The 26,281-nt window shown below is 38.0% G+C and overlaps 5 protein-coding genes across 5 annotated transcripts; 3 read left to right on the top strand and 2 right to left on the bottom strand.

Annotated features, from left to right (window-relative positions):
* Nucleotides 1-1,036: 1,036 nt before the first annotated feature.
* Nucleotides 1,037-11,480, top strand: LOC101306665. The gene is made up of 16 exons (XM_004287540.1): nt 1,037-1,189; nt 2,436-2,969; nt 3,052-3,319; nt 4,005-4,300; nt 6,030-6,212; nt 6,397-7,158; nt 7,282-7,376; nt 7,495-7,554; nt 7,636-7,718; nt 7,991-8,557; nt 8,892-8,966; nt 9,160-9,230; nt 9,316-9,373; nt 9,907-10,165; nt 10,371-10,541; nt 10,575-11,480. Exons 2-16 carry the CDS (start codon nt 2,554-2,556, stop codon nt 11,081-11,083), a joined length of 3,873 nt encoding a protein of 1,290 aa, XP_004287588.1. The 5' UTR covers nt 1,037-1,189; nt 2,436-2,553; the 3' UTR covers nt 11,084-11,480.
* Nucleotides 11,481-15,615: 4,135 nt separating this feature from the next.
* Nucleotides 15,616-17,588, top strand: LOC101306953 (protein phosphatase 2C 16-like). Its single transcript, XM_004287541.1, has 4 exons — nt 15,616-16,283; nt 16,375-16,728; nt 16,813-16,918; nt 17,018-17,588. Exons 1-4 carry the CDS (start codon nt 16,029-16,031, stop codon nt 17,344-17,346), a joined length of 1,044 nt encoding a protein of 347 aa, XP_004287589.1. The 5' UTR covers nt 15,616-16,028; the 3' UTR covers nt 17,347-17,588.
* Nucleotides 17,589-18,021: 433 nt separating this feature from the next.
* LOC101307242 (mitogen-activated protein kinase kinase 2-like) lies at nt 18,022-21,467 on the bottom strand. Its single transcript, XM_004287542.1, has 10 exons — nt 21,312-21,467; nt 21,135-21,219; nt 20,595-20,729; nt 20,401-20,445; nt 19,911-20,135; nt 19,613-19,795; nt 19,271-19,494; nt 18,752-18,797; nt 18,532-18,631; nt 18,022-18,424 (listed from the first exon to the last, which is right to left on the bottom strand). The coding sequence occupies exons 1-10, from the start codon at nt 21,380-21,382 to the stop codon at nt 18,420-18,422; spliced, it is 1,119 nt and encodes a 372-aa protein (XP_004287590.1). The 5' UTR covers nt 21,383-21,467; the 3' UTR covers nt 18,022-18,419.
* A 1,328-nt stretch (nt 21,468-22,795) lies between these two features.
* LOC101307529 (pentatricopeptide repeat-containing protein At1g09190-like) lies at nt 22,796-24,542 on the top strand. Its single transcript, XM_004287543.1, has one exon. It carries the CDS (start codon nt 22,796-22,798, stop codon nt 24,257-24,259), a length of 1,464 nt encoding a protein of 487 aa, XP_004287591.1. The 3' UTR covers nt 24,260-24,542.
* Nucleotides 24,543-24,603: 61 nt separating this feature from the next.
* On the bottom strand, nt 24,604-26,275 carry LOC101307826 (cleavage and polyadenylation specificity factor subunit 5-like). The gene is made up of 7 exons (XM_004287544.1): nt 26,091-26,275; nt 25,923-25,968; nt 25,673-25,766; nt 25,514-25,587; nt 25,347-25,433; nt 24,958-25,068; nt 24,604-24,849 (listed from the first exon to the last, which is right to left on the bottom strand). The coding sequence occupies exons 1-7, from the start codon at nt 26,261-26,263 to the stop codon at nt 24,778-24,780; spliced, it is 657 nt and encodes a 218-aa protein (XP_004287592.1). The 5' UTR covers nt 26,264-26,275; the 3' UTR covers nt 24,604-24,777.
* Between the last annotated feature and the right edge of the window lie 6 nt (nt 26,276-26,281).

Genomic DNA, 26,281 nt, shown 5'->3' on the forward strand with positions numbered 1-26,281 from the left:
GCACACACATAAACACAAGAAAAAAACAAGAAGAAAAAAAAAAGCAAACAAGACTGAAGATCAAAGATGTATAAGCGAAAGTTTTTCAGAGCATCAAGGTGCAAGTGAACCTAATGTTATTTAATCTCAGTCATCCATTTAATCTATCCTCATAACGACACTTACTCCAAGTTATATAGATCTAAACATGGTTGGAAGTCAAATTTTATTCATTTTTGGCAAATGAGTTGGTCCAGGGTATCCTCAATGTCAATAGCAATATTGATTTTAATCACAATAAAATCAGATTTTTGTTGATAATTCACCTTAAATGATATAATATTTGAGATTTTGAAAGTTTAAATTTAAATTTCAGATCTCAACTTTCAATTCCAATACACTCCATGACCTATATATGTCCATTTTCAATCTAAAAGTAAATATTTCGCTCATAAATCATAAAAAGAGGATTACACACCGTACTCCAGCTTCTTAGATTTGATTAAACTTGCAAATGATGGCACAAGACGAGAAAGAACACCACTACCTTAATGAACTTACATTTGAATGCACAACATTACTTCAACGAACTCATCGAGTTAACATTAAAAATCAACTGAACTAAACTCGAGTCGACTATCACTCATGTGAAATAACACATACATGTCTTCAAACGAACACTGTAATAAAAAATCGTTGTACACCATTATTTCCAAATATCACAGATATTTCTTTTGCTTGATTAGGGAGAAAAATAAATACCAACCTATATATTACTCGGTTCAGTAATATTTTCACATCTCCAAAATTGATCACCCCCCATGTGCATTTGGACATGCACCATAATACACACATACATTGACACTCTATTAGCTGCTTAAGCCTGTAATTTGAGCCGGCTCAACAAATTCTCCCCATAATACCCCCGCCCTCGCCCCCTGGTTCAAACCCCTCCATAAAACAATCCCATGGGCACATGAGTAATTTCCACAAGTCTCATTCCTTTGCCGATCAAAACACAGGGCTCTTCTTCTTCGTCCTCCATGGCTTTTTTGTACGAACCTTCGATTTTTCGAGCTCCGAACTCGTCACAATAAAAAAGTAATTATTTTTCCAAATAACCCAATCGGAATATTCGATTCCACCGCCGTGTATTGCTTCTCCGAATCGCCGGAATCGCCGTCGCTCAGTGGTGACATCATTGTCGGAGGTAAATTGCAGATTCAAACTCTCGAGCTTCAATTTTTGTTTTTAATTTTAATTTAATTTTACGTGATTCAACTCCAACTTTTTATTTTTCCGTTTTTTGATTTAGGGTTTGTAATGCTTCAGGTTGCTAGGTTTTCCCTAGATTCAACTTCTAGGGTTTCCGATTATTATTTGTGATATATTTTTTTTTAAATTAGCTTAAATTGTGTAAATAATTGAAATTAAGAGAGTAGAGGATGCTTGGAGTTAACTATAATTTAATTGACTGAGCATCTGTTTTGATAGGTGTGGATTTTGTTTGATTAGAATTAGAGAATTGTGAGCAGAATTAGAATTGAGGGAATGGGAAATTGAGTAAGATTAAGTAAGATTTTAGAACACATTGAAGTTGAGGAAGCTTTAATTAGCTGGAACAGCTAGACCCAGAGAAAAAGAGAGTATAAGGAATTAATTTTGTTGCTAAAGAAGGAAAGAAGTTGAGTACGAGTATTAAGTGGAAAGGGGAAAGTAGTCGTGGCGACTGCAGTTTTTCTCTCGTAAAGTTCGGGATGGCGGTGATCATTTAATTATAAAGTGGATCTTATTATAAGGTAGAATTGAATTGTGAGTTGATGTTGAATTGTGTGTTCGTGGTTATGTTTATTGGGTCCTTGTCTGGATTTCAGATAATAGCATGTGTTAGTTAGTTTACTTCTATCTGTAAGATATTTCGGGCCTGGGGAGTTGGGCAATATGAGATGCTCATACTTGAATGGTAACAGTAATGGCTATATTGTCAGCTAATGTGATTTGCTAATCTACTCTATTCAGTTTGTTTGTGTTTTGTTAATTCTGGGTACTCGCAGTTATCTTTGTTTTATATGCAATGCTGGTCTTTTTGTGCCTGAACTTATTTGAATTCCATCTGAGGAATGAAAAAATTGACAGTAACAGAGACGCGACCACATTGTCTTTTATTTCATTTATGTGCAATGCATATACTATGGGCATCGTTGCTCTTACATGATCCGTGAAATTGTATTGCTACATTGTTTATATACTGAGGGAGGATGTTGATAGCTCTTTTTGAATGGGTTTTTCACCCATCCCTTTAGATATATAACTAGATTGAACTCTATTGTAAAGGTTAATTTCTTTCCTTGTCCTCCTTCTTGTCCAACAGGAAAGTTCATGAGATAGTTTGAGATTTTTGGGTTAGTAATAGTTTGTGAGGTGTTTTTTCTTCTAATGATTTTTATCCATTTCAGGTGCACTGTCCAGTCATTTCTTAAGAGTAGGGCTTTATGTGCTGTACTTCTCCATCTTTGTCATGCACCTCTGTATTTACTGGCTTTGTGACACGGATAATGTGTGGAAACTGATGCAATGGCGACTTCTAGCAAGTTTGATCTCTCTTCTGGTAGCCCGGACAGACCATTATATACCAGTGGGCAGCGTGGGTCCCACATGGCTGCTTCATTGGAAAGACCTGGCAGCTTTCGTGAGAGCATGGAAAATCCAATTTTATCTTCACTTCCAAGCATGTCAAGAAGCACATCTGCAATAGTTCAAGGAGATGTGACAAACTTCCTCCAATGCGTGCGCTTCGACCCAAAAACGGTGGCCGCAGAGCACAAGTCTAACCGACAAGGGGACTTGAAAAGACTAGTGAATGCTGCTTTTAGCATTTCACCTGATGATTCTCCATCTAGTTCTGTGAAAGGCAAGTTGCTACCACCCCCACTACCGGAGGATGTAAAACGAGTCAGGGCTAGTCTGCGTGAAAGCTGTGGTAAAGCCAGGTAGTTCTCTGTAAATTTTGCAGCTTCGTGTGAATTTGTTACTTGTATGTTGTTACTAGTCTTAACTTTGAATCTTTTACAGGGACCGTGTAAAGACTTTCAGTGAAGCATTATCGGTATTCAATAACGTTTTTCCTAGTGTACCATCAAAGAAGAGATCAAGAACAGAAAGTTTTTCAAATGAACGGTCTGGTGTGGTGTTACCGGGTGATCGGTCAATGATGGGACCAAGCATGGGTAAGATCGGTATTCAGAATCATGCTGTGGCAGGTGGTTTTGAAATTGATCAGCAAAAGTCAGAAGAAAGGACAAAAAATTCTGTACCGAACAAACGCACACGCACTTCTTTGGTGGATGTGAGGGTCAGTATCTGGATAATTTATTTGCTATATTTGCTTTCTTCACTGATATTTCTTTGTTATAATATGATCCTTCTTGAGTGCTGTATATGAGTTTCTAGTTTAATGTATGGTTTTAGGAACTGTTATTTTTATGCATGGTAACACCATATCTTGTCTGCAGCTTCTTTTGCAAATCACCATATTCTTTTTGAGTTATTGATACATGTATATATGTAAGAATATATAGTTTCTTTTCCTATATAATAACATAACCTTGAGTCCTGACATACTGTGGAGCCTTCTTCCACTTGAATTTATCTTTTCAAATGACATGTATATTAATGTTTTCTTTTCTCACTTGTATGATGAATATGGCTGTCATTGGTGGTTTTCATTTTGCTGAGGTTTAACTGGTACCTTATATACTTCTTTACTTATGTTGTTATTATGCATACCTAGCTGCATTTACTTGTGAAAACGAATATATGTTTCATAGTATTGATTTTGTGGACTTGGTAGCCACAGCATTTGTCTTATTTTTTCGTCTTTGACCCTGTGCATGCTAGCTGACTCTATTCATGGACTATCATGTAAATAATTGATAATGTCTCTAATACCTTCAGCTTGACATCAGGGGTATATTAGTTCATACTACTCATTTGAATGAAGACTGACTAAAACTCTATAAATACAGATGGATGTGCGAAATAATACTCTTGTCCGACCATCGGGGGTAGTAGAAAGAGAAAGGGAAATGATGAGGCTTGCAAGTAGTGGTGCAGTTCAAGGAGAGGAACGTAATCTATCCATTGGTGTTGACGGTTGGGAAAAATCAAAAATGAAGAAAAAGCGTTCTGGGATAAAACCAGATGTTTCTCTGATGGTGACTAGTAAACCAATTGATGGCTACCGTGAAACCAAACAGGGGATGCAGCAAAGGCCTGTCAATGATGTCCGTTCAAGGTTAAACAATGACTCCCATGGGTTCAGGTATTACTTCTAAAAGATGCAACCTTTTCTTCTTATCACTTAAATGAATGTTTTAATCCATACTATGTAAGATCTTCGCAAATGCATCCATTAATGGTTTATGTTGACTACCATCATTTTGAAAAAAAGTTGATTGTTAGTAGATTTTTTGACCGCGCAACTCTATTTGGGATAAATCTCACTGAAGTGTGCAATCTGGACCAGCTTATGGTCATTTTATATTTTCACCGAGTATCCATAGGGGATGTGGTAGCCATTTTAACATTTTTCTAGGTTGCTGTCTGTCAGTAGTTATCTTCGCTTTTTATCTTAATAATTCTCGATCTCGTGTGTGTGTTGTTTAGCTTTTGATGGACTATTGTATTTTCTGAGTAGAGTTTGTGTTTGTTATCAACTAGATGGTTTAGGTATCTTGTTCTGGGTGGGGAAAGAGGGGTTTCTTGGGAGGAGGGCTAGTGGGTTTCTCCATGTGGCTAATGTTCTGTGTCTCATGGACTACTCATCCACTAAACTTATACGTTTTCAGTAAAGTCGGTATTAAATATAAAAGAAAGAGTGGATTTATCTTCAGTTTCGTTTTGAAAATGAACAATTTATTTTATCTTCTTCTGAGGGTCACTATGATTTAATGTTTGGCTTTTGTAGCATTTTTGCTATGTTTATAAGCAGAAAGTATTTATCTTCAGTTTCCATATGGGCTTTGAAAGGTTCAATTGTAATTTATGCATAGGGCTGGTCATTTTAGAGATTTTATTTCATAAATATGTTTTAATCTTTATGTGGATATTGATGTTGACAGAGAAATTGCAGAAAACCAATTTGACATACCTTAAAAAATTGTAAAAGGAGTTGCACAAATCAGGCAAAAAATAATGATACCTATTAACATGGTTTATTTATTTTTATATATTCGAGTATATTCTTTTCTCTTTATGTTGTTTCATCGTCCCATTTTAATAAGAAATAAAAATGTGGTTTTGAAAAACTTATAGTTGGTCATTATTGATTGGTTTGATTAATGCTGGTGGATTTTGCAACTAGTTGTTATTAACACTCCCACTATTACAATCTACACTCCTTTTGTAATAATAAAGTATTAATATGAGGTGTAGATTTGCATGATGGGAGTGTTAATAGCAACTTCCTTGTTTATTGAGAATATCAGGCGTACGAAGAAATTTACAAATCATAGCTTTAAAACAATTCCTTATTGAATAACCATCAAGCAAGACTATGTTCATTGTACTTTGTTCATTGGTTGATCAATGGAAAAGCACTCCATGTTATTAAAGGATATCCATAGGCTGTGGAGTCCTCCAACAAGCACTGATTGGTTCATTTTGATTAGAGTAATACCATGATTTGACATAGGCAGCACGAGATGATTTCACCGGATAGCAAAGAGAGCGAAAGGTTTCAATTTTATGAAAACTTTGTGATGATGGGTGATAGAAGATTTACACTTCTTGTCGATATGTTATATCATTGAAGTTTTGTAATTGCTCTCTTGGGCATCTTTCTTAAAAAATTTCAACTATATTCCTTTTGGTGTAATACTGAATGGTTAATCAATTTTGATTTTTGGTGGTTCTTATAGGTGGCCTATAGCCTGCTTGTTCAATTTTTTTGTGGGATTTCCTTGAGTGTTTTCAGAATAAAATTTGCTTCTTATAAATGAAAATTCAGATGTCATATTGTTATCTGATATTCACGTCATGTATCATTACAGGCCTGGAGTCGCCAATGGAGCTGTTGGAGTTGGAAAGTCGGACGGAATCAAACAACCAACTGGCCCAGCCTTCCGTTCATCCATCCCTAAGACTGAACCAGACAACCCTTCCCTTATCAATGATAAGAGAGATCGTCCTATGGGTTCAGATAAGGAAAGAGGGAACCAGAGAGTTGTTAACAAGTATGCATAAATCCTTGGTGTTTTCTTGAGTTATATCTTTTAGCATGAATTGTTGAACTCTCAACAACTTTACAGTGCCTGCTTCTGTATGCTATTATTAGCCTACTTGACTCTTTATTGATGTGCTTATTTGTTTCACCGGCATGCCATAACCCTACTTTCCTTTGTTCTATGTGTGCTGCAGATCAAATGCTCGTGACGACTTTAATTCTGCTAGTCCTACCTCTAGTACAAAGATGAATGCATCTGTTCGGGCTCCGCGATCAGGCTCAGCTGTTACACCCAAGTTGTCCCCAGTTGTTCATCGAGCAACTGTACCTAATGATTGGGAGATATCTCAATGTACAAACAAGCCCCCTGCTGTTGTTGGACCTAACAATCGCAAACGCATGACATCAGCACGATCTTCATCCCCGCCTGTTGCTCAATGGGCTGGCCAGAGACCACAAAAGATGTCCCGCACTGCTAGACGATCAAATTTCAATCCTATTGTTTCAAGTAATGAGGAAACCCCTGTTATTGATAGTGCATCGGACATGACTGGTAGTGACATCGGTCAAGGATTCGCCAGACGCTTACCTGGAAGTTCTCCTCAGCAAGTTAAGTTAAAAGGTGAACCTTTGTCCTCAGCAGCACTATCAGAGAGTGAGGAGTCGGGTGCCGCTGAGGTCAAATCCAGAGACAAAGGCAAAAAATCTGATGAGATAGATGAGAAACCTGGACAGAACATTCAAATTCAGAAGGTGCCTAGTCTGGTCTTGCCATCAAGAAAACAGAAGTCGGCTGCTGGGGAAGACCTTGGAGATGGTGTTCGGAGGCAGGGGAGAACAGGACGAGGTTTTGCTTCGACAAGGTCTATTGTGCCGATGACTGTTGAAAAGATGGGAAATGTTGGTACAGCTAAACAGCTGAGAAGTTCCAGACTTGGTGTAGATAAGAGTGAAAGGTATGTCATTGTCAACCTGTGTATAGTTCTCTGCCAAATATAGGACACAAGTACTGGAGTTTCTTGGTTTGAAACATTGCTACTTAGATTGAATCTCATTGTTTACTGTAATTCCTAATGCAGCAAGGCAGGCCGTCCACCAACTAGGAGGCTTTCTGATCGAAAGGCCTATACACGTCAAAAGCATACAGCAATTAACCCCGCAGCAGATTTTCTCGGTTGTTATTCTTTCCAATTTCTCAAGGAATAATTTAACTTAACATCATCTATTCAGCTGTTAAGTAAGAGTTTTTTTTTTTGTTTATTCTCCATTGACTCTTGTATCAACTCTCTCAGTTGGGTCAGATGATGGACATGAAGAGCTAATGACTGCTGCAAAAGCCGCTGTTGATTCTGGTATCATTCTTGCTGTAATTTATCTCATCCTAGTCCTATTTAAATGCTGTTGTCTAATAAGTCATGTCATTATTTCCACAGCTCGTTCCTGCTCCAGCTCATTTTGGATGAAGATGGAGCCATTTTTTCGTTTTGTGTCTGATGCGGACATTAATTACCTAAAGGTAATGGTCCTTTTTTATTAGGGGATTAATTGGATCAGATAATATTTAAACCGATGCTCATTAACATAAACATGCCTTCACTTGGGATATAAGTACAAAAACAATGTCCACAACATGTGATAGTATTGTGTTACAAGCTTCTCTTGATAAACATAGCCATACAACCAAATTGTTTTTTCACTGCATATTTATGTACAGAAGGCAACCTGTCTGTTTGTCTCTGCTGTGAATCTGTGATAGTAAGGTAGTCTAATTATATATCAATATATCAGGGAAACATTGAATCTAGTGTGACCACTCCAGCTGAAGTCCCTTGTAGTTTAGATGGTAACCTTACAGTCCACTATGGACTGGGTTCGAATGAATTTGAACCAAGGAGTGGAGAGTTTCGTTCCGAACAATCAGTGCCAGGCACTGGGGATCACTCTGAAATTCCCCTCTGTCAGAGACTCATAGCGGCATTAATTTCAGAAGAGGATACTAGTAGTGGAAATGAAGATCCTGTGTTTGATGCATATGGAGTTGAATCTGATCTGGATGCAGAGGTTGAATCAAATGGTCTGAGTTATCAATCTCAAGTCAACTTTCAGTTTGCTGGAAATGCTGCTTCAAATGGTTATAGGATTACTGGAAGGCCGGAACATGATGAACCTGAAGGTGGAATCCGCATTCCAAACAGAACAATTAGTTCAAACTTTGGTCTTTCCCAAAATGGTGTACTTCCGGATGAAGCATTTTTTTCTGGTTTTGCCTGTTCAGAATTCCAGTATGGTAACATGCACATAAATGAAAAACTTCTACTGGAGATTCAGAGTATTGGAATCTACCCAGAACTACTGGTAAGTGTACCTCTATAAGTCCGTTTTTTTTTTTCCTCTTTTTTGAACTATAATCTCAATTTGCTTGCTATATTCGGGTGGGTTATTATACCACGCACACACATTACAAAGTCAGTGGGTGCTATGCTTAGATTCCTTATTAGTGAGGTTTCAATTTATGTATCATGTGAAGCTTCTCCCTTGGAAGCGTTTATTCTTTCCTTTTATTTTCTTCTGCTGCTGAGGTTTTGGAGGGCAGAGTTTTTTTTTTGTTTTTTTGAAACATTGACTTGATTCCTGTGTGTTATATTCTGTGATTAATTGATAGATTCTATCTTTGCATGTTCTTGTTAAGCCTGACATGACACAGACGACCGATGACGAAATCAGTGGGGAAATTAGGAAATTAGAGGAAAAGTATCATGAACAGGTATATATTTTTATTTTTTTTATTACTGAAATGTTTACTTTGTTGCACTGCTTTATTAGAGCATTATATGAGGGATATATACCTTTTTTTATCATTTTGAATATAGTGCTACAATATAGTTAGTCTTTCCATATTTCTTAAGAACCTTGTTCTTGAGGTTACCATTTAATTTGTGTTTTTACTGCTGTGAAAGGTCTCCAACAAGAAAGGGTTGCTGGATGGACTGTTTAGGTCTGCCTCAGAAAAGAAAGAACGCCAAATAAAGTAAGTAGACCTTTACCCTGTGCAATATGTTTGCTTTGTGGGATTTGTATAACCGTTGTGACAATTGAATCTTTCTTTGATGTAGGGAGCTAGAACAGCGTGCGCTTGACAAACTCATTGGAATGGCTTATGAGAAGTATTTGGTACTTCCTTTCACCTTTGATACATGTCTCTTGTTTTCCATTGGTCTTTATCCACCTGTTCAGCTTGCAAATGTCTCTAGAGCTGCAATTTTTAAGTGATCTGTAGTAGCTTCATAAAAGAAGACTAATGCTTCCTTGGAAGGCCGTTTGTTCTGGTCAAAGGTTTTTTTTTGCTGTTTTTACCTCAAGTAAATGTGACTATTATGCTGCATATTGACCAGAATATTAGTGACTAGATGACCGAGGTTTTTCAAGATGATTTTACTTGTGCATACAAAGTATGATTGTACTTGTGCACAGACCTATTCATGTGGTTGCATAATTTATTTTCTTACTTTCTTGATTATAAAACACATGCTAACAATGTCTTACCTTTTCTTGTGATCTAAATTGGATCTGCAAAATATTTAAAAGAAGAATTGAACCCTCTGTTAGCACTATTAGTTTAATATGTCAAATACTCATGGAGCTATCTCTTGACAATTGTCTTGCATACATGGTGGCTGAGTCATTTATGTTGATCAATTTAATAGGCTCCAAATGCCACCGGGGGAAAGAGTTCCAGTAATAAAATGGCCAAGCAAGCTGCCTTAGCATTTGTCAGACGGACACTGGACCGATGCCATAAATTTGAAGAGACAGGGACAAGCTGCTTCAGTGAACCGGTATATAGGGATATACTTCTTTCTATGGCTTCCAATGTGAATGGCACACGACAAGCAGAGGCTATTGCAGATGGTGAATCCACCAAATCATATGCCTCCACTCGTTGTTTGGAAGGTAGTCTTTCAGGTATTTACTTTGGGTCCCCTGAACAGATCATATGCTCTATTTACCCTATATCTGCTGCATTTCCTTTTACTACTATGTTCTCCTTCGTATAAAGACACGAAGGACTTTGCAGTTTCTGAGTATTTTGTTCCTTTTGACATTTTTCTTCTCTGTGTACATTCCTTTCTCTAAAGGTTACTCTTCTTGTATCTGTTCTCATGTGCAGCTTCCATGAGCTCCAAGCAACACCATCCACAGTTTAGTCAGAATATGGATAATACCATTACTTCTTCAGATGTGCTTCCACCTTTAAATCATTTACCCGAACAAAGTACGGGTAGAGAAGAAACATGGACAAACAGGGTGAAGAAGAGGGAATTATCCCTTGATGATGTTGGTAGTACTATTGGAACTTCAAATTCCCCATCAGGTATTGGAAATTCTCTATCTAGCAGTGCAAAAGGAAAGAGGAGTGAGAGGGATAGAGATGGAAAAGGGCACAACCGGGAGGTGTTATCAAGAAATGGAACTGCTAAAATTGGTAGGCCAGCAGTGTCCAATGTTAAGGGTGAAAGAAAATCAAAAACTAAGCCTAAGCAGAAAACGACTCAGCTATCTGTTTCAGTAAATGGCCCTGTTGGTAAGATATCAGAACATCCCAAACCAGCATTGCCTTCTGTACCGAAGTCTGGTGAAATGACTACCAGTCGGAATCCCAAGCAAAAGGATCATCATCCTGTAGATGCACTGGAAGACCCTATTGACTTGTCTCACCTGCAATTACCAGGAATGGATGTGTTAGGTGCTGATGATATTGATGGTCAAACACAGGATTTAGGTTCATGGTTGAATATCGATGATGATGGTTTACAAGATCATGATTTCATGGGTCTTGAAATTCCAATGGATGACCTTTCAGACTTAAATATGATGGTTTGAAGTTGCTTCTCTGTATAGTCTTGTTCATTATACTATTGACAAATGAAACAAAATTGCTGTTTCAAGAATGACCAAGTTATAAGAAGTCATTTGACTATCCAGTCGCAGTTACAAGCTTAGTCACTTGGCTACCGGTCCACAATTAGGTTATATAGATTCTTTTGTAGGCTCCTACGCAAGTTGAATTTTGAGTGAACCTTTCGGATGTTTTGGATTTTGCTCCTGTATTAAGTTGGTGACTTTGACTGTAAAGATCTTTTTGTTCAAGGCACTAGTTAGTATGTCTTAGTGATTATATTTTAGAAACAATGTATCCTGTCTGTAGCTTTTACAAATCAGAGAACAATGGCCTCTTGTACATACATTTTATATTCCTAATAAAATCAGCTCTTACTTCAGTGTATTGTTCATTAGCTGTAAGATGCAAAATTAGAGTTTTTTCCTTCCCCATCTCTATTGGTCTATGATTCTTCTACAGATCTTTGGTCAACTTATCAAACTGAAGTGGGGGATCTGAAGTTGGTACCAGATACATATGCGGCTGCGTGAGGTATGGTCTCTCCAAGTAAGCTAGTAGCCTACATTTTGGAGGTATGCAGCTTTTTTAATATGAAATTTGATGCTTGTCCATTTTTGCTCTGCAGATTTTGATATAGTGGAATACATACATATGAAAGGATATACTCTTCCTGGGTTTAATAGCTCCAATGTTTTGGATGTTCGTCTGTGGATTTTAAATAGTGAGGTAAGTGTTAATTCCTGAGTCCATAACTACTGGCCAGTGGGAATTTGCTTCAATTCTTTACCTCAGTGTGTGATTATACCTTTGTTTCTATGCTTTTAGGTGGTGCTGGTTCTCGGCTTGTTTGGGGTTTATTTGCATCATAATCCTGATATTTAGCTACCTCCAAGTTTGTCATTTTGTGCCTCATTTGCCTACAGTTTCTTCACAGGGTATGACACTACTGTTCTTTGAGTTCATTTTCTATAAGACATTGATTGCAGAATTTGCAAATAAAGTTTTAAAACCATATTGTTAGTAATAATTAGGGATTTGCCTCACAGGCTTGTGATTAATTGACTGCCACTGTCCCTTATTCCAATCATGTTTTTATTTTCTAGTGTTTTTACTAGCTACTACTGTGTTCAAATAGGAATATCAGGAGCTCTTGAGTGCTTTTGAGGTTTCTTCTTTGTATTTTTTTTTTTTTTTGTTGTCAATTTTGATGCCCTAATAGTTTCTGGGGATTGATTGATGCTGTTTTTTGGATATATATATCTACTAGTTACATTAATTTCTACTAAATGTTGATTTATATCCTGTAGTGATCTTTCCTGTTCATGTGCTTGTGTTACAGCTGTATCTTCCTTGCATATGTGCATCCTCTTGTATAGACTTCCATAAAAGGAAATTTAGTTCAAAGTAATTTGTTGGTGACCCCTAGTTTTTGAATTACTGAATGACGTTCCTTTGCTCTTTAACGTGATGAGCATTATCCTTTAGTAGTTTCATGGACCGTTTCTTTCTATCCCCTCAGTTTTACTTGTAGATATATATTGCCAGGTTTTCAAAGTAAATGAAGCCCGAACAATTGTTTAGACATGATGCTAAAATATTGTCATTTTTCATGCAATCCGTTCCCACAATTGCTTTCTTCCTTACCATTTCAATCCAAGCACAAACATTGTTTTTGGATTGTGGTACTTATTGTCATCTCCCATTGTAGTATTTATTGTCTTTTCATTAACCATTTGTTATTTTAAATTACATTGCTTCAAATTCCTTTCAAGGCAGGTTTATTTGGCTTTTCTTTCTTTCAAATAATTGTTTTTTAGGAAAGAAATACACTAGAAAAGACTGCCATGGGTGCCTTGGCAAAGAATGCTTGCATCTTTTGGTTGCTGTTTCTGTCTCATTTTGGTTTTGGGTTCAGCAATCATGAATTTTGAATGTGGGATATTCCTTTAGGTGCTGGTGTGGACTTCTGGTGTTATCTGTCTTTTGTGTTAGAAGCTAGGTCTGCAGCCCATCGCATTAGGCTCAAGTTTCTCATTATGTGCCTATCAAGTGTCACTGAAGGCACAAGGGAGTGTGGGATACAGAAAATAGGTTTCCTATGCAGACCACAATTACATGAATATTAGGGTTTTTTTTTGAAGATAGGGTATGTTCTTAAAAGAAAAAGGAAAGAAAAAAGAAAGTGTTTTTCGCCACTTAGTACCTTCTATCTATAATTGAACAAATTTGCTGTACCAGTTAGTGTTGGATCTCATTTGTTGCACACACATGTAAACATGTATTGTAATATACATCATTTGGTATACTAATTCTAAGAGTGATGAAATATTTTATTTTAATAAATCAAATTCCCAAGTGTAATTTTCTATATAAAACGCCTGGATTGAGCTTTTATAAAATGAAGTAATGAGCTAACCCGACGACTTCCGGATTTCTGTAAACGAAAATCAGGTCACTGATCCTAGTCTCCGGCCAGAAAAGGAAAGAGTTTCCAATTCCAGTCTCTGAGATAAAACGTTCGCGGGGGAACACAACATGTAATTGCGTGTCGGAGTTGGGAAGCCTATTTCAGACCAAAAAGAGTTGGGAAACCTAACCAAACCCATAATTGGCAACACCTGTCGGGAACCCAGAGGGCGGTGGGTGTCAAGCACGAAACTCATATGGCAAAAAGAAAAAGAATCCCACAAGATTGGTACAACACTTCGTGTTTTTTCTACTAATGTTTGTTTATGTGTCACAGTTTCTAGGACTCCAGTGCATGAACGTATCCAATCCAATTCGACCACTTAAGTCTATCAGCCATCTGTTTTGGTTTCCTTTTGGTCCCCTCTGTTTGTTTATCTAAATGGTATGGTACATCTCCCCCAAATACTTCAACTCTACCCCTACCACGTCACCCCCTCCTCCTTCTTTAACAGCATTTTCAGACTCGTGATGAGGTGACATGTTTACAGTCATGGACGGCTGGGTTGGTTTGCAACTTTGTTTATCCTCCGTGGTCAACTTTCCCATTTGAAATCTGTGTTCTAAGTTTTGGGTTTGCAAATTATTACACCAAATCACGACCAAATGTCTTGTTATTTGACCGTTTCGGTAAAATTTTACTAACTTCATGATCATATCGACGTTTTCATTTTATACGGATTTCATAAAAGATAATAGTTGAAGTTAACTACGAAAAATTGGGTCGTTTTGATTTCATATGAATTTCATAAAGAGTAATAATTGAAGTCAATTACGAAAAATTAGATGAGACAAAAGTGTTTCTTACGAGAAACTGCGACGTGTCGGATCTTTTTTATGAATATGACCCATCATTTCCAAAGCCTAAACCCCACTATTATTCTAAGGACAAAAACCTAAAAATGATTGAGTTAGAAGCTAAGAAACTTGTATGATTAGCTAATTGCTTACTTGTGCCATGAATGTACGATCTTAAAATAAATTACAATACAGGTATACTTCAAAACAATTCCTCGGAATAGTCTTTATACATAATATTTTCTCTCTCTCTTATTTGTTTGTTTATAAATTTGCTAGGAAAAGTGTGTCACGAATCACTTTTTGGAAGATATGATTCTTATATGTTAGGATATTTTGATCCGACTTTTTCTAAATTATTAAGATGATAACGTGTAGATAGATGCTTTGCTTTGGTTAATTCTCTTCTCTGGTAATTCTGCACCACGTGTTGAATCCTTTGATTTTTATAAACCTCCTTCCTTCTTGGCCTCTTCTCCTTCTTCAACGAACACAGTTGCATGCAGCTTAAGTACCTTGAAGTTTTAGCAACTCAGAACTCAAAAACGTACACCTTGTTTCTTGTCCTCCCACCATTTTTGGTTCCTGCCGAAGTTTGGAGCATCCTATGTGGTGAAGCTGAAAGAAAAAGCTGAGGGTGATAAGAAAAGCTGAAGTAGTAGTTGTTGGTGACTCAGCCTCTGCTTTTGATCAGTTGGTTGAAGCTGGTTTAGTTGAAACAGGAAAGTTGTAGAGAAAGAGATAAGCCCATCAATTTTCTTGAGGCTGAAATGAGTTGCCTCTGATCTAGGGAACTCGGGTTTTCAGTGTGGTTTTTCTGCATTTGCTTGTGTTTGGTTCATTTCATGTATTGGTTTGTCTTCTTTTCTCTTTCCTATGAATCACTGGGTTGGTGAAAAGCTAGAGAGATCACATAAAGAGAAGATTTTGGTTCTTATCCTATTCTGTTTTTCTGTGGGTGATAGAGAAGAGTCCAGAGCTGTAGAGGTTGAGAGTGATATAGAGCCTTCTATTTATAGCATTTAGTTTCAGCATATTCTTTTGATTTACCACCAAAGCATCAGATTCAACTTCCCTATTTCCATTCAATTAGTACTTATAGGCATCTTGGTGTTTCTTACATGTGTCTCAGATACTAGGACATTGGTTTCTTACTGAAGGAAGAACTTGTTCTTTTTCATTGTCTTTGATTCTTTCTAGACTAATATATATATATATATATATATTCTAGAGGGAGTTGGTTAATTGGAGACTACTAGTTTCAAAAGGGTTTGGAAGGTTTAGAACATCCATGGAAGACATAGCTCAAGCAGTTGCAGTTCCATATAGGTTAGGCAATCTGATTCATGAGGAATCAGCAGTGAAAACCCAAATGGAAATCACTGGTCTGAAGCTAATATCAAATACATCAGCCTTGTTACCCAATACAAAGCCAAGTTTACCATGTGAGTCCATTTCTTGTGGAAATCAGCAGAGTTACAGAAGCAAAGTTCCACAGGATGAAAACAGAGATCTGATTTCTGGTGAAACCATTAATTGGGGAAGTAAGGAGTGCAAGTTCATGCCTTTGTGCAATCGGGTACTTGGTAGTTCATGCTTTAAGCTTTATCTCATGATGAGGGTGAGATTTGCAGTGGATCCAATACTTCTGATGCATCCACCATGGTGAATCGGGCGAAGAAAATATGCAGAACAAGCCCCAATGGGAAGGTTTTCGATTTGGATCGTGCACCCTTTTGGGGATACACATCCATCTGTGGAGGAAGACCAGAGATGGAAGATGATGTTGCAGTTGTTCCCAAACTTTTGCAGATTCCTAGTCAAATGTTCATGGATGAATCTGATGACTTGGGCCACAACCCAAGTCAGTATACTGCCCATTTCTTTGGAGTTTATGATGGACATGGGGGTTGTCAGGTACTTTGCTTATCATTTCTCTTTTTGTGTATTGATGAATCTTTCAAGTTGTGTTCTTTTTAACCAAGTACTAACACCAATTCTTCAATAGGTTGCTAATTATTGTCGCGAACGTGTGCATTCGGCTTTGGTTGAAGAGATTGAAATTGCCAAATCAGGCTTGAATGAAAGCACTGGTGAATCTTGGCAGGAGCATTGGAAGGAGGCCTTCACCAATTGCTTTATGAAAGTTGATGCCGAGGTTGCAGGAGCTCCCATAAGCACACATTCAAGCAGCACTGGTGCTTCTGAGGCTTCTGTTGATCATATTGCTCCTGAAACTGTCGGTTCTACTGCTGTAGTTGCTGTTGTTTGTCCATCACATATTATAGTAGCAAACTGTGGTGATTCAAGAGCAGTATTGTACCGTGGAAGAGTGGCGATGCCATTGTCAGTAGATCACAAAGTAAGGCCTCAGAATATTTATCTTTCCATTACATGTCTCTTCTCTTTGAAGCTCATAACTGATTGATTTTGTTGTGGTGTTTAGCCAGATAGAGAAGATGAGTATGAAAGGATTGAGGCTGCTGGAGGCAAGGTCATACAGTGGGATGGTTCTCGTGTATTTGGTGTTCTTGCAATGTCACGCTCCATAGGTATGAGCTCCACTCTCACTATTGCAATGTAGTTATGTAGTTTCATGTCCAAATTTTTTGATGTACTTATGCTGATGATATATTCAATATATTTCTCAGGCGACAGATACTTGAAACCATCAATCATACCGGATCCAGAAGTCATGTTTGTTTCTCGAGAAAAGGAAGATGAGTGCCTAATCCTAGCCAGCGACGGGTTGTGGGATGTAATAACAAATGAGGAGGCTTGTGACATTGCGCGGAGGCGGATCCTTGTATGGCATAAGAAATATGGTGATACAGTGGAAAGGGGTGAGGGAGCTGATCCTGCAGCTGAAGCTGCAGCAGTGTACCTCACAAGGCTTGCAATCCAAAAGGGAAGCAAAGACAACATAACTGTTGTAGTGGTAGACCTGAAAGCTTCAAGGAAGTTTAAGAAAAAAACTTAAACTCAAAATAAAGAGCTGAATTTACAGAGATATACCAGTACATGTTTACATTATAAGATGATTATAAACACTAATTTGACTCACTCAGCCCATTAGTTTTTAACCTGGGTTCAGTGTGGTCATGAATACTCTTTCTGCATAGACAGTATAGCCTTCTTAAGATTTTGGTTCACCTTTTGCTTTTGTTCATACATTATACTAATTGTGCATAAATCAGAGAAGTTCTATGAATTTCACAAGTGATATTCTGTTTCTTTTGTAGTACTTCTTCTTTGATAAATCATCATATTGTGATGTAAAATCCCACTTTGAGATTCTAAGCTTGGCATAACAACATAAAATCACGGCTCTGCGATTCTCAACAACAGATATTTCTTCTGCTTTTAAGCCACAACGATAGCTGTTGATCTTATACGCTTGATGTTATGGTTCAGTAAAACAAGACAGAATGGTAATTAAAGAGTACGAAACAGGGTACTTTCCCTTATAAGTTATAACAGTTACCAGCTGTGGTTAGCTTCCCTTTACTTGGCAAGACTGCAAGAGTCTGCAAGGAAGGTTAATGATATAACTGTATCCAAACAAGCGAGGCTAAGAACAAGAAAAATGCAATGACCACCCCGGAATGATGTCCCAATAAAAAAAAATAAGAACACCATTTTTCAACCAAAATAAAAAATAAAAAATACGTATTGATATTGATCGTGGCTTCATATTTCGTCCGGTCTGAGCCAAAATGCTTTGCTATAGCAGATTACTGAGAGTAGTTCTAGGGAAATTTCACTTTTTCAGACCCATGGTTTTTTCTTTTTGTGTGTGCTTTTTCTAATCATGCTTCAAATGTAACTAGTTAGCTAAGTAGTCAAAAATTCCAACATTCCAAGCATTAACAATATTTTGTCCATTACAGAATAGCCCTCTCACTACCAAGGGAACTAATACTGAAAAAAAGTGACCAACAGCCTTCAGCAGAGCTTTTGATTTTCCGGTATTACCTTCTCGTCCGCAATACCTAGGCAGTCCCCATCCTGGAATAAGCAGCACTGAGAGCGATGACTCATCTCATGATCTGGTCATTCTATGAATTTGCAAGGAATAGAAGAATTCAGAGATGAGCTGATAATTACTGTATTCCAAGTTCATATTTAGTCCGGGATTTGGAGTTAGCTGAAGAATAGAACATACCAGATAGATTTAGAAGGTTTGCAAGTGGAGATCCTGCTTCAGTGAAGTAAGAGGACAGGTCAATATTCAAGTCATCATACATGCTGATGAAAGGATGCGCCTGAATTCACACAAAAAAAAGAAAATGAAACAGTAAGTAAACCACATCAAGAATGAAAGTATCAACAACATCCTGCTAACTTTTACAGTAAACACTAACAAAGGATTTCATAGGTCTTACTAGGAGATCATGTGCTGACAGTCTTTTCTTAGGATCTTTCTGAACACTGAGAAAATGAGAAGTTCCCCAAAGTAGAATTAGTCACCTCAAGAATTATTTTTAAAAAAAAAAAAAAAAATTAAACAAAAGTCCACAAAGATAAATTAGCCACCTCATCAACAGAGAATACAATAACATCTAATATAACCAAGAAATGAGATAAGAGAGAATTTAAGGAAACTCAGTTCTTTTGGTCAAGGTTCCAATCACTTTGGGATAAAAATGACAGTTAAAACACAATTAAACCATATACAGTGCATTGCACTTGTTTTACAATGACTATGGGTCTTTAAGCAGATAAGGACGCATATGTATAAATGAAATTGAAGTGTCTCACAAACAGTTACAGACTGAAGCAAAGCATCACTAACTGGAGCACACTTGAATCTATTCGATGTTTTAAACAGATCCACCAAGCAGTTCATATTTTAAAAGATGACCAACTAGTTTTGCTTTCGAAGCAGAAAAGTTAATCCTTACCATGCAGAAATAAATGAGCAGAACTCTGGAGAAAACTGATCGGAAGGTGCACAAGGCGGCGGCAAGTCAACAACAGCACTCATAAGCTCAAAAAAGTTTTCCCATCCTTCACTTTGATCTGGTGGTGTATATGGGAATTTACCTGTCGCACACTCCAGCAGTACTAAGCCCAAGCTCCAAATGTCACTTTTGTAGCTATAGCTGTGACCTTGTATTCTCTCTGGCTACAAAAACAAAATTAACATATACAGTCAGTTCCCTGTGAGGGAAAAAAATGCTTACAACCCAATAGCCATGACCAGGAGAGCAAAGGTGTTTATTGAAGCAAAATAATTTACTCACCGACATATAGTTGTAGGTGCCAACAAAAGTATTTGCCTGTTCAGAGGTGTTTGCCTTTATTGCACTCACGCCAAAGTCAGTTATCTTAATTTCTCCTCTGTGATTTATTAACAAGTTTGAGGGTTTGAAGTCCCTGTGAATAATGTGTTTTTCATGATGAAGATACAACAAACCACGCAGCACCTGCATCAACAAAGGGAGACAAATATAATTGATATTTATCACAATGAATAACACTTTCAAGGTTAACATACACATTAGTTTTTATTCAGAAGGTTAGCCTTGTTAGGTAACTTACCTGCTTACACATGGCAGAAATATATGGCTCTGGAATTGATCTGACTTTTCTCAGAAGATCTGCTAAAGACCCACCATCCATGTACTCTAGGATAATTGAAATGCAACCATTATCATAGAAGGACCGGTAACAAACAACAATAAATGGACATTGTGATGATTGATTAATTTTCAATTCTTGTGCAATCTGCTTGCGGATAGACTCCTGAATATTCATTTGGATTACCTGAATGTGGAAATTGCATAAGATGTTAAAAACCCTACTAAAGCAAAAGGAACAAGGAGTAAATAGTAGATTATGCAAAACATTCAACAGCATACTGTCAAAGAGCTCTAGACTAACAAGTCCAACCAACCAGAAAACTAAATACCTGTTAATAGTGTGGATTTTAATAAATGTAGTAGTGAATTAAAGAAAATGCAAGTAAACTCCATTAACTTTAAGCATGGTACAAGATCTAAATCTCTAACAAGACTGCAACTAAATATACCTTTAAATTGCAACTTATAATGTAAGGTTGAAAATCTATAAGAATCTGAATCAAGGAAGAAGAAGACATTTGCTCATAAGAGGACTACAAGAAGTCGATAAGGGAGCACAAACTTCTTAATGAACTACACCATAAGCTACTTGACTAGAACAAAAAAGGGGCAAATTATTCGCAAAGAGGGACACGTATGATACCTTCAATGCAAAAAACTGGCCAGTCCATTTGTGCTGAACCAATTGCACAACCCCACCATTCCCTTTACCAATGACTTTAACCACGTAGAGGTCTGCTAAAATCATCTGATTGTCTGCTGCTTGAATAGGGGCTGGCTGAACATTTCATTTACATTTCCAACAAAAAAACAGAAACACTTCAAAACCCCTTTTTTGACGCGAAGCTTAAGATAGATAGACTCACAATGCATGAGCTTGAGTAATAAGTAAAACCCTTTGTTCTAATCTTAATAATGCATACTATATTGGAAACACTCAGTCTAGTTCACTTCCAATACTCAATTTTTGAGACAAAAGTGAAACTAATCTTGCTGAAAAGAGCAAAAGATTTGAACTTTGAAAATCTAAAAGTTTATGAGTAAAGAGACTCACAGTGCATGAGCTTGACTAATAAGTAAAACCCATTATCCTAATCCTAATCTCATCAATAATGCTGAACCAATTCAATTCTAAATGGGATTTGCTGGAAAAAGTAAAAGCTTTGAGTTTTGAAACTCTTACAACTTCAACTTCTCTATTAGAGACGATCCGAACTCCTTCCCTATTGACCAGCAGATCCCCATCCATAAAGGTACCACTTTGAGTCCTACAAAAAACCCATCACCAAACTCAATTAGAAACACAACACCAAACACAAACACATACATAGATAGAAAACATAGAAAAAGAGAAACTTACAGGAACTTCTTGATATCATCAGGAGGAGGAAGAGTAAGCTTGAGCTTAGACCCCAAGCCTCCTTTGTTCATGGTGACTCTTGGGTTTTGCTCTCTTTGCTCTAACAGCCCTTCAGAGTTGTTCACTCTTCCTTTTATGGTTTTGCTATTGCTCTTGGTCCATAGTCGAAAGGAAGAGTCTTTGGGATTTAAGTATTTAACAAGTTTGATTAAATAATAGTAATTAGAGGTGGGACCTCATCAGTTGGACTAGGACTAGTGTTAGATGGAATTTGAGAAAACTTCGAGGAAGACTACTCAACCTTCTCAGAAAACTGGAGGAAGAAGATGGCTCCGTTGACATTTCTCTTGTATAACCCCCATCTCATATTTTCTTCCTATCTAAAAATATATTAAGCTTTTCTGGTACCTAACCAAAATTTAAAGTGAATTTTTTTTTCTTCTGCAACTACTTCTCCTCCATTTGCCTAAGCAAGTTGCTGATTGAGCCAGAAAAGAAACATGTTTATAAGTTATCCTTGCCATCCAAACCATCCCATTGGAAAATAGGAAAATATCCATAATATTTGTAGAACAAAGTCAAGAAAGATCAAACACGTGTGAGTGAGAATGGGAAACACAGGAGAGACTGAAGGGCTTTCACACACAGATGGTGATAGGTGCTCTTTCACACATGCTTTGTATTGTTCAAGTTGATGAGAAGAGAGTTGTTTTGAATATGCAAATTCAATGACACAAGTTAGTGCCATTCATCTTCAAATTTACAGAGCATTGGGTGTTTCAAAAAATTTAGAAAATTAAAAGCATGCTTAACATTCCTCAAAACATAATACAACTCGTATAGTCGGTATTAGACTATTCTTCAATTCTTATGAGAAAAATCTAATGTCTTTACATCAAGGAAAGCTAGAGTGAATAATGCTCCATTGCTTCCCAACTATATATGGACCTATTGGTTCTTGTCTTGTTTCTACATTATTTCTGCAAATAATTGAATGGAAGAGCAAGAAAGCGGCTCTTGTAACTTTGTAAGTTGTAACTATTACCATGGCCGCCATAGCCCCACTACAAGACTCTGTCTTTCAATTGCCTCAATTTTCTGGCGACCCTGATAGTGGGATCATGATCTTTTCATGTCGGCGGATATGAAGGTGATAAGAATCAGTGATGTAACGTTATACACATTGCACTGGCTGCCAGCCAACAAAGTGATATGAGAAATGTTGTCCTCTTTTGGTTCACCAAAATTTAACTCAAGGAGAAGCTGAAGTTTGTCACAAATATAAGCTTGGCCATCAATCCATTTATAATCCAAAGATGCTTCCAATAATGTTTCAGCTGACGAATGTTCGCCAGGTCATATGTACGTGAGCCATCCAATTTACACGGTAACGTAAGTACACGGTGTAATCTTAGACATTTAGTAACTAACATGTTGGCCGTGTACTCCCTACTTTCCCATTTTGAAATAACAACCGCCAGTACATGATCAACACTTGCCGTGAAGCCGAACGGAGGGTTCTCCGGCTGCTCCACGGCCGTCAAACCCTCACCCAACTGACCCAAATCCACGGCCACCTCCTCCGCCACGGCCTCGACCAACTCAACCTCCTAATCACCCACTTCATCTCCGCCTGCTCCTCCCTCAACCAAACCCACTACGCCCATCTCATCTTCCAACAAACCCACCACCCCAACATCCTCCTCTTCAACTCCCTCATCAAATCCTTCTCCCTCTCTCCTCCTTCTTCCCACTCCTCCCTCCTCATCTTCTCCCACATGAAACGCCGCCGCATTTGCCCCGACGAGTTCACCTTCCCCCCTCTACTCAAGTCATGCTCCAACATTTGTGACTCTCGTCTGGGCCAATGCGTGCATGGGGAGGTTGTGAGAGGAGGGTACGAGTGGTTCGGTTCGATAAGGGTTGGGATTTTGGAGATGTATGTGACTTTCGGGAGGTTAAGGGATGCAGGGAACGTGTTCGATGAAATGTCTGAGAGGGATGTGATTGTTTGGAATCTGATGATAAAAGGGTTTTGTAAGATGGGGGATGTGGAGACTGGGTTGGGGTTGTTTAGGAGGATGGGGGAGAGGAATGTGGTTTCGTGGAACACGATGATTTCGTGCTTGGCGCAGAATGGGCGGGATGGCGAGGCAGTGGAGGTTTTTAATGAGATGAGGGAGGAGGGTTTTGAAATTGATGAGGCTACTGTGGTGTCGGTTTTGCCTGCGTGCGGGCAGTTAGGGGCTGTTGAGGTTGGGAAATGGATACATTTGTATACAGATTCAAAGGGACTGATAGGAGAAGTTGTGTCCGTGGGGAACGCGGTTGTGAGCTTTTACTGTAAATGTGGAGATTTGGATGCTGCGTGTAGTGTTTTTAAGGGAATGGCGAGGAAGAATGTTGTATCGTGGAACACTTTGATTTTGGGGTATGCTTTTAATGGGAGAGGTGAACTTGGGATCGAGTTGTTTGAGGAGATGATGAATGCGGATGAGAAGCCGAATGAGGCGACGTTTGTAGGGGCGTTAACGTGCTGCACGCATGCAGGGTTGGTCGAGAAGGGAAGGGATTTGTTTGCTTCGATGACTGAAATTCATGGAATTGAGCCTAAACTAGAGCATTATGGATGCATGGTTGATGTTCTTGGCAGAAGTGGATGTCTGAAGGAGGCTCATGACTTGATCAAGAGCATGCCTATGAAGCCTAATGCTGCCTTATGGGGTGCACTGCTGGGTGCTTGCTCTACTCACGGTGAAGTAAAGCTTGCGGAACTTGCAGCTAAGGAGCTTATTGATGTTGAACCATGGAATTCCGGGAATTATGTGTTGTTGTCAAATATTTACGCAGAAGAAGGCCGGTGGGATGAAGTTGAGAAAGTCAGGGAATTGATGAAGGAAAACTGCATCACCAAAGCACCGGGCCAGAGTGCCATTGGAAAGTCATAAACGTCCACTATAACGAGGAAAACCAGAGATATTGACCACAGATAGCCAGAATGCAGGTCATTCTTCTATTTCCAACATTTGTTTCAAAACACTGAGAATAATCATAGGGGATAGTACTAATTTTCTCTTCCAGTTCTCCAAGATAACCCACCATAGTAGGTTGAATGAGGGAGTTTAGGTAGCATAGTTTGAACTGGAATAGATCTGAATCATGTTTATGCCCTACAGAAGAACATGACATCACTTTATTATTGGACTAACTTGGTACTCCAGATATTCTTTTTATGATTTTGTGCGAGGAAGGGTTGCTGCGATACTTAGAACAGTAAAATTCAACCCAAACAGAACAAGTATACAGTTCATATTGTTGTCTTCAAAACTACAACCATGTTGTTGTTTACATCAGTGTTCTAAAATATATACATTCTGCAAGCCCACGTCAATATTCCTAGAGAATTAGATGCGTTGTTATTGCTACAAACCACACTGCACACTCCATAATTGTAATTTATATGATCTCAAGCTTCTATAATGTTGATGGTGAACTTCGATAGCATCTCTGGAACACCGGATATAATAGGTCCATATGTCTACAACCAAGAAACAATTAAAAACAGTTACCACACTAGACTGATTCAATCTCCATTACTAGATCACTCATAAACAAGTACCACATAGTTATGAAGTTCATGGATTACCTCGCGATTTTTGTTGATCTGGCACAGTGGAATAGCCAGCAATTTTAGGTTCTTGGGTACAATGAACTTCCGACTTTCCGGCAACTTTACAAGAAAGAGTTTCGTGCGCTCCTGCACAATGAAACAAGATAAGAATTTATGCTTCTTATGCTTTCATATGCTTTCCAGTTGGGTTGGAGTAACAACGCTGTTCATATGCTTTCTTTTGTTGTTTGGCTACAATAACGTCAACCTAATTGAATTAACCATAGCACAGTTTTCAACCATATAAATGAGCTTATAACAGTTGGGACTTGGGAGTGTACTTATCACCTTATAACTTGTGATAAAATACTGTGATACAATAATGTGTGATGTAGCATTACTCACTGTAAAACCAGACTAGCTACCTTTGGACTTCTCACTGTAGATGGCAAGTCCCGACATGGCGATGTTTCAAAGTCCGGCCTCCACCATACATCAAGGCATTCACCAACCTAAATATTGAATCTATTAGTTGCTCACGACCTTTTAATGATAACTCCACATGTCCTAATTTTAACATATTGAACAGTACCTCCCAAGCAATCCCATCACCATCAGCATTGACACAAAGCTTCCTAGATAGTTTTCGTTTCAAGCCATCAATTTCTGAAAGTAAAAAGAAAACCTAATTTAGAAAATAGAGCCTTTTGTAGAACCATCTTCTCTGACTTCTACAAGCAGATGACTGTACCTAATTCACCAGGTCTCAAACGACCTCCAGGAAGCTTAAAAATGCAATTCCTTACTTGCAAGAGTAGTATATGAGGATGTTTGAACAACTCGACCTGGGTTATAAGACTGTGTCATAAACAAGTACTAGTACTACCATTCATCAAATTACTATTCATGAAAATCCAAAATCAATTTGATGGTGTCTCATCCCCATTAGATATTCGAACAGTTGAAACTTCCTAACAAATAAATGAGGACAGAGAACCAACCAACATAACTGCTTCTACACAAGTCCTCAATCCATAAGCAGCATAGCTACCAAATAAACAATCACACAACAACAGAACAAACAACAAAGTTAACATTTTGAAGCAAACCAAGTAAAAGTAAATGAAAACAGAAGGAACCCAGTTGAGAAAAAAGAAAGAAAAAGTTACTTGGAGTTCAATCTCTGAACACGATCATCTAAAGTCTCATCCTTGAAAGGAATGGCTTCCTTGGATCCAAAGTAGTAGCAACTGAGAGGGTATATGTCAAGTTGACGGCTCTGAGTATGATCACCTCCGTTACTGTCTGACACACGTACAGAACCCTCTGCTTCTTCCCCCATCCTCAAGTTTCGTGAAGC

This window comes from Fragaria vesca, linkage group LG1 (assembly GCF_000184155.1).
Source record: "Fragaria vesca subsp. vesca linkage group LG1, FraVesHawaii_1.0, whole genome shotgun sequence".
NCBI classification, from domain to species: domain Eukaryota; kingdom Viridiplantae; phylum Streptophyta; class Magnoliopsida; order Rosales; family Rosaceae; genus Fragaria; species Fragaria vesca.

What these genes read in the sequence shown, in the direction of transcription:
- LOC101306953 (XM_004287541.1), top strand. Translation starts at nt 16,029, where the DNA reads ATGGTGAATCGGGCGAAGAAAATATGCAGAACAAGCCCCAATGGGAAG. An exon ending in CATTGTCAGTAGATCACAAA is followed by an intron (nt 16,729 to 16,812) that starts GTAAGGCCTCAG and finishes TGTGGTGTTTAG; the next exon opens with CCAGATAGAGAAGATGAGTA. An exon ending in TGCAATGTCACGCTCCATAG is followed by an intron (nt 16,919 to 17,017) that starts GTATGAGCTCCA and finishes TATATTTCTCAG; the next exon opens with GCGACAGATACTTGAAACCA.
- LOC101307826 (XM_004287544.1), bottom strand. Translation starts at nt 26,263, where the DNA reads ATGGGGGAAGAAGCAGAGGGTTCTGTACGTGTGTCAGACAGTAACGGA. An exon ending in GTTCAGAGATTGAACTCCAA is followed by an intron (nt 25,969 to 26,090) that starts GTAACTTTTTCT and finishes TTTATTTGGTAG; the next exon opens with CTATGCTGCTTATGGATTGA. An exon ending in TTTGAGACCTGGTGAATTAG is followed by an intron (nt 25,588 to 25,672) that starts GTACAGTCATCT and finishes TTTTACTTTCAG; the next exon opens with AAATTGATGGCTTGAAACGA.
- LOC101307242 (XM_004287542.1), bottom strand. Translation starts at nt 21,382, where the DNA reads ATGAACAAAGGAGGCTTGGGGTCTAAGCTCAAGCTTACTCTTCCTCCT. An exon ending in GATGATATCAAGAAGTTCCT is followed by an intron (nt 21,220 to 21,311) that starts GTAAGTTTCTCT and finishes GGTTTTTTGTAG; the next exon opens with GACTCAAAGTGGTACCTTTA. An exon ending in TGCTCATTTATTTCTGCATG is followed by an intron (nt 18,798 to 19,270) that starts GTAAGGATTAAC and finishes TCATTTTCTCAG; the next exon opens with TGTTCAGAAAGATCCTAAGA.
- LOC101307529 (XM_004287543.1), top strand. Translation starts at nt 22,796, where the DNA reads ATGATCAACACTTGCCGTGAAGCCGAACGGAGGGTTCTCCGGCTGCTC.
- LOC101306665 (XM_004287540.1), top strand. Translation starts at nt 2,554, where the DNA reads ATGGCGACTTCTAGCAAGTTTGATCTCTCTTCTGGTAGCCCGGACAGA. An exon ending in GAAAGCTGTGGTAAAGCCAG is followed by an intron (nt 2,970 to 3,051) that starts GTAGTTCTCTGT and finishes AATCTTTTACAG; the next exon opens with GGACCGTGTAAAGACTTTCA. An exon ending in AGGAAAAGTATCATGAACAG is followed by an intron (nt 8,967 to 9,159) that starts GTATATATTTTT and finishes CTGCTGTGAAAG; the next exon opens with GTCTCCAACAAGAAAGGGTT.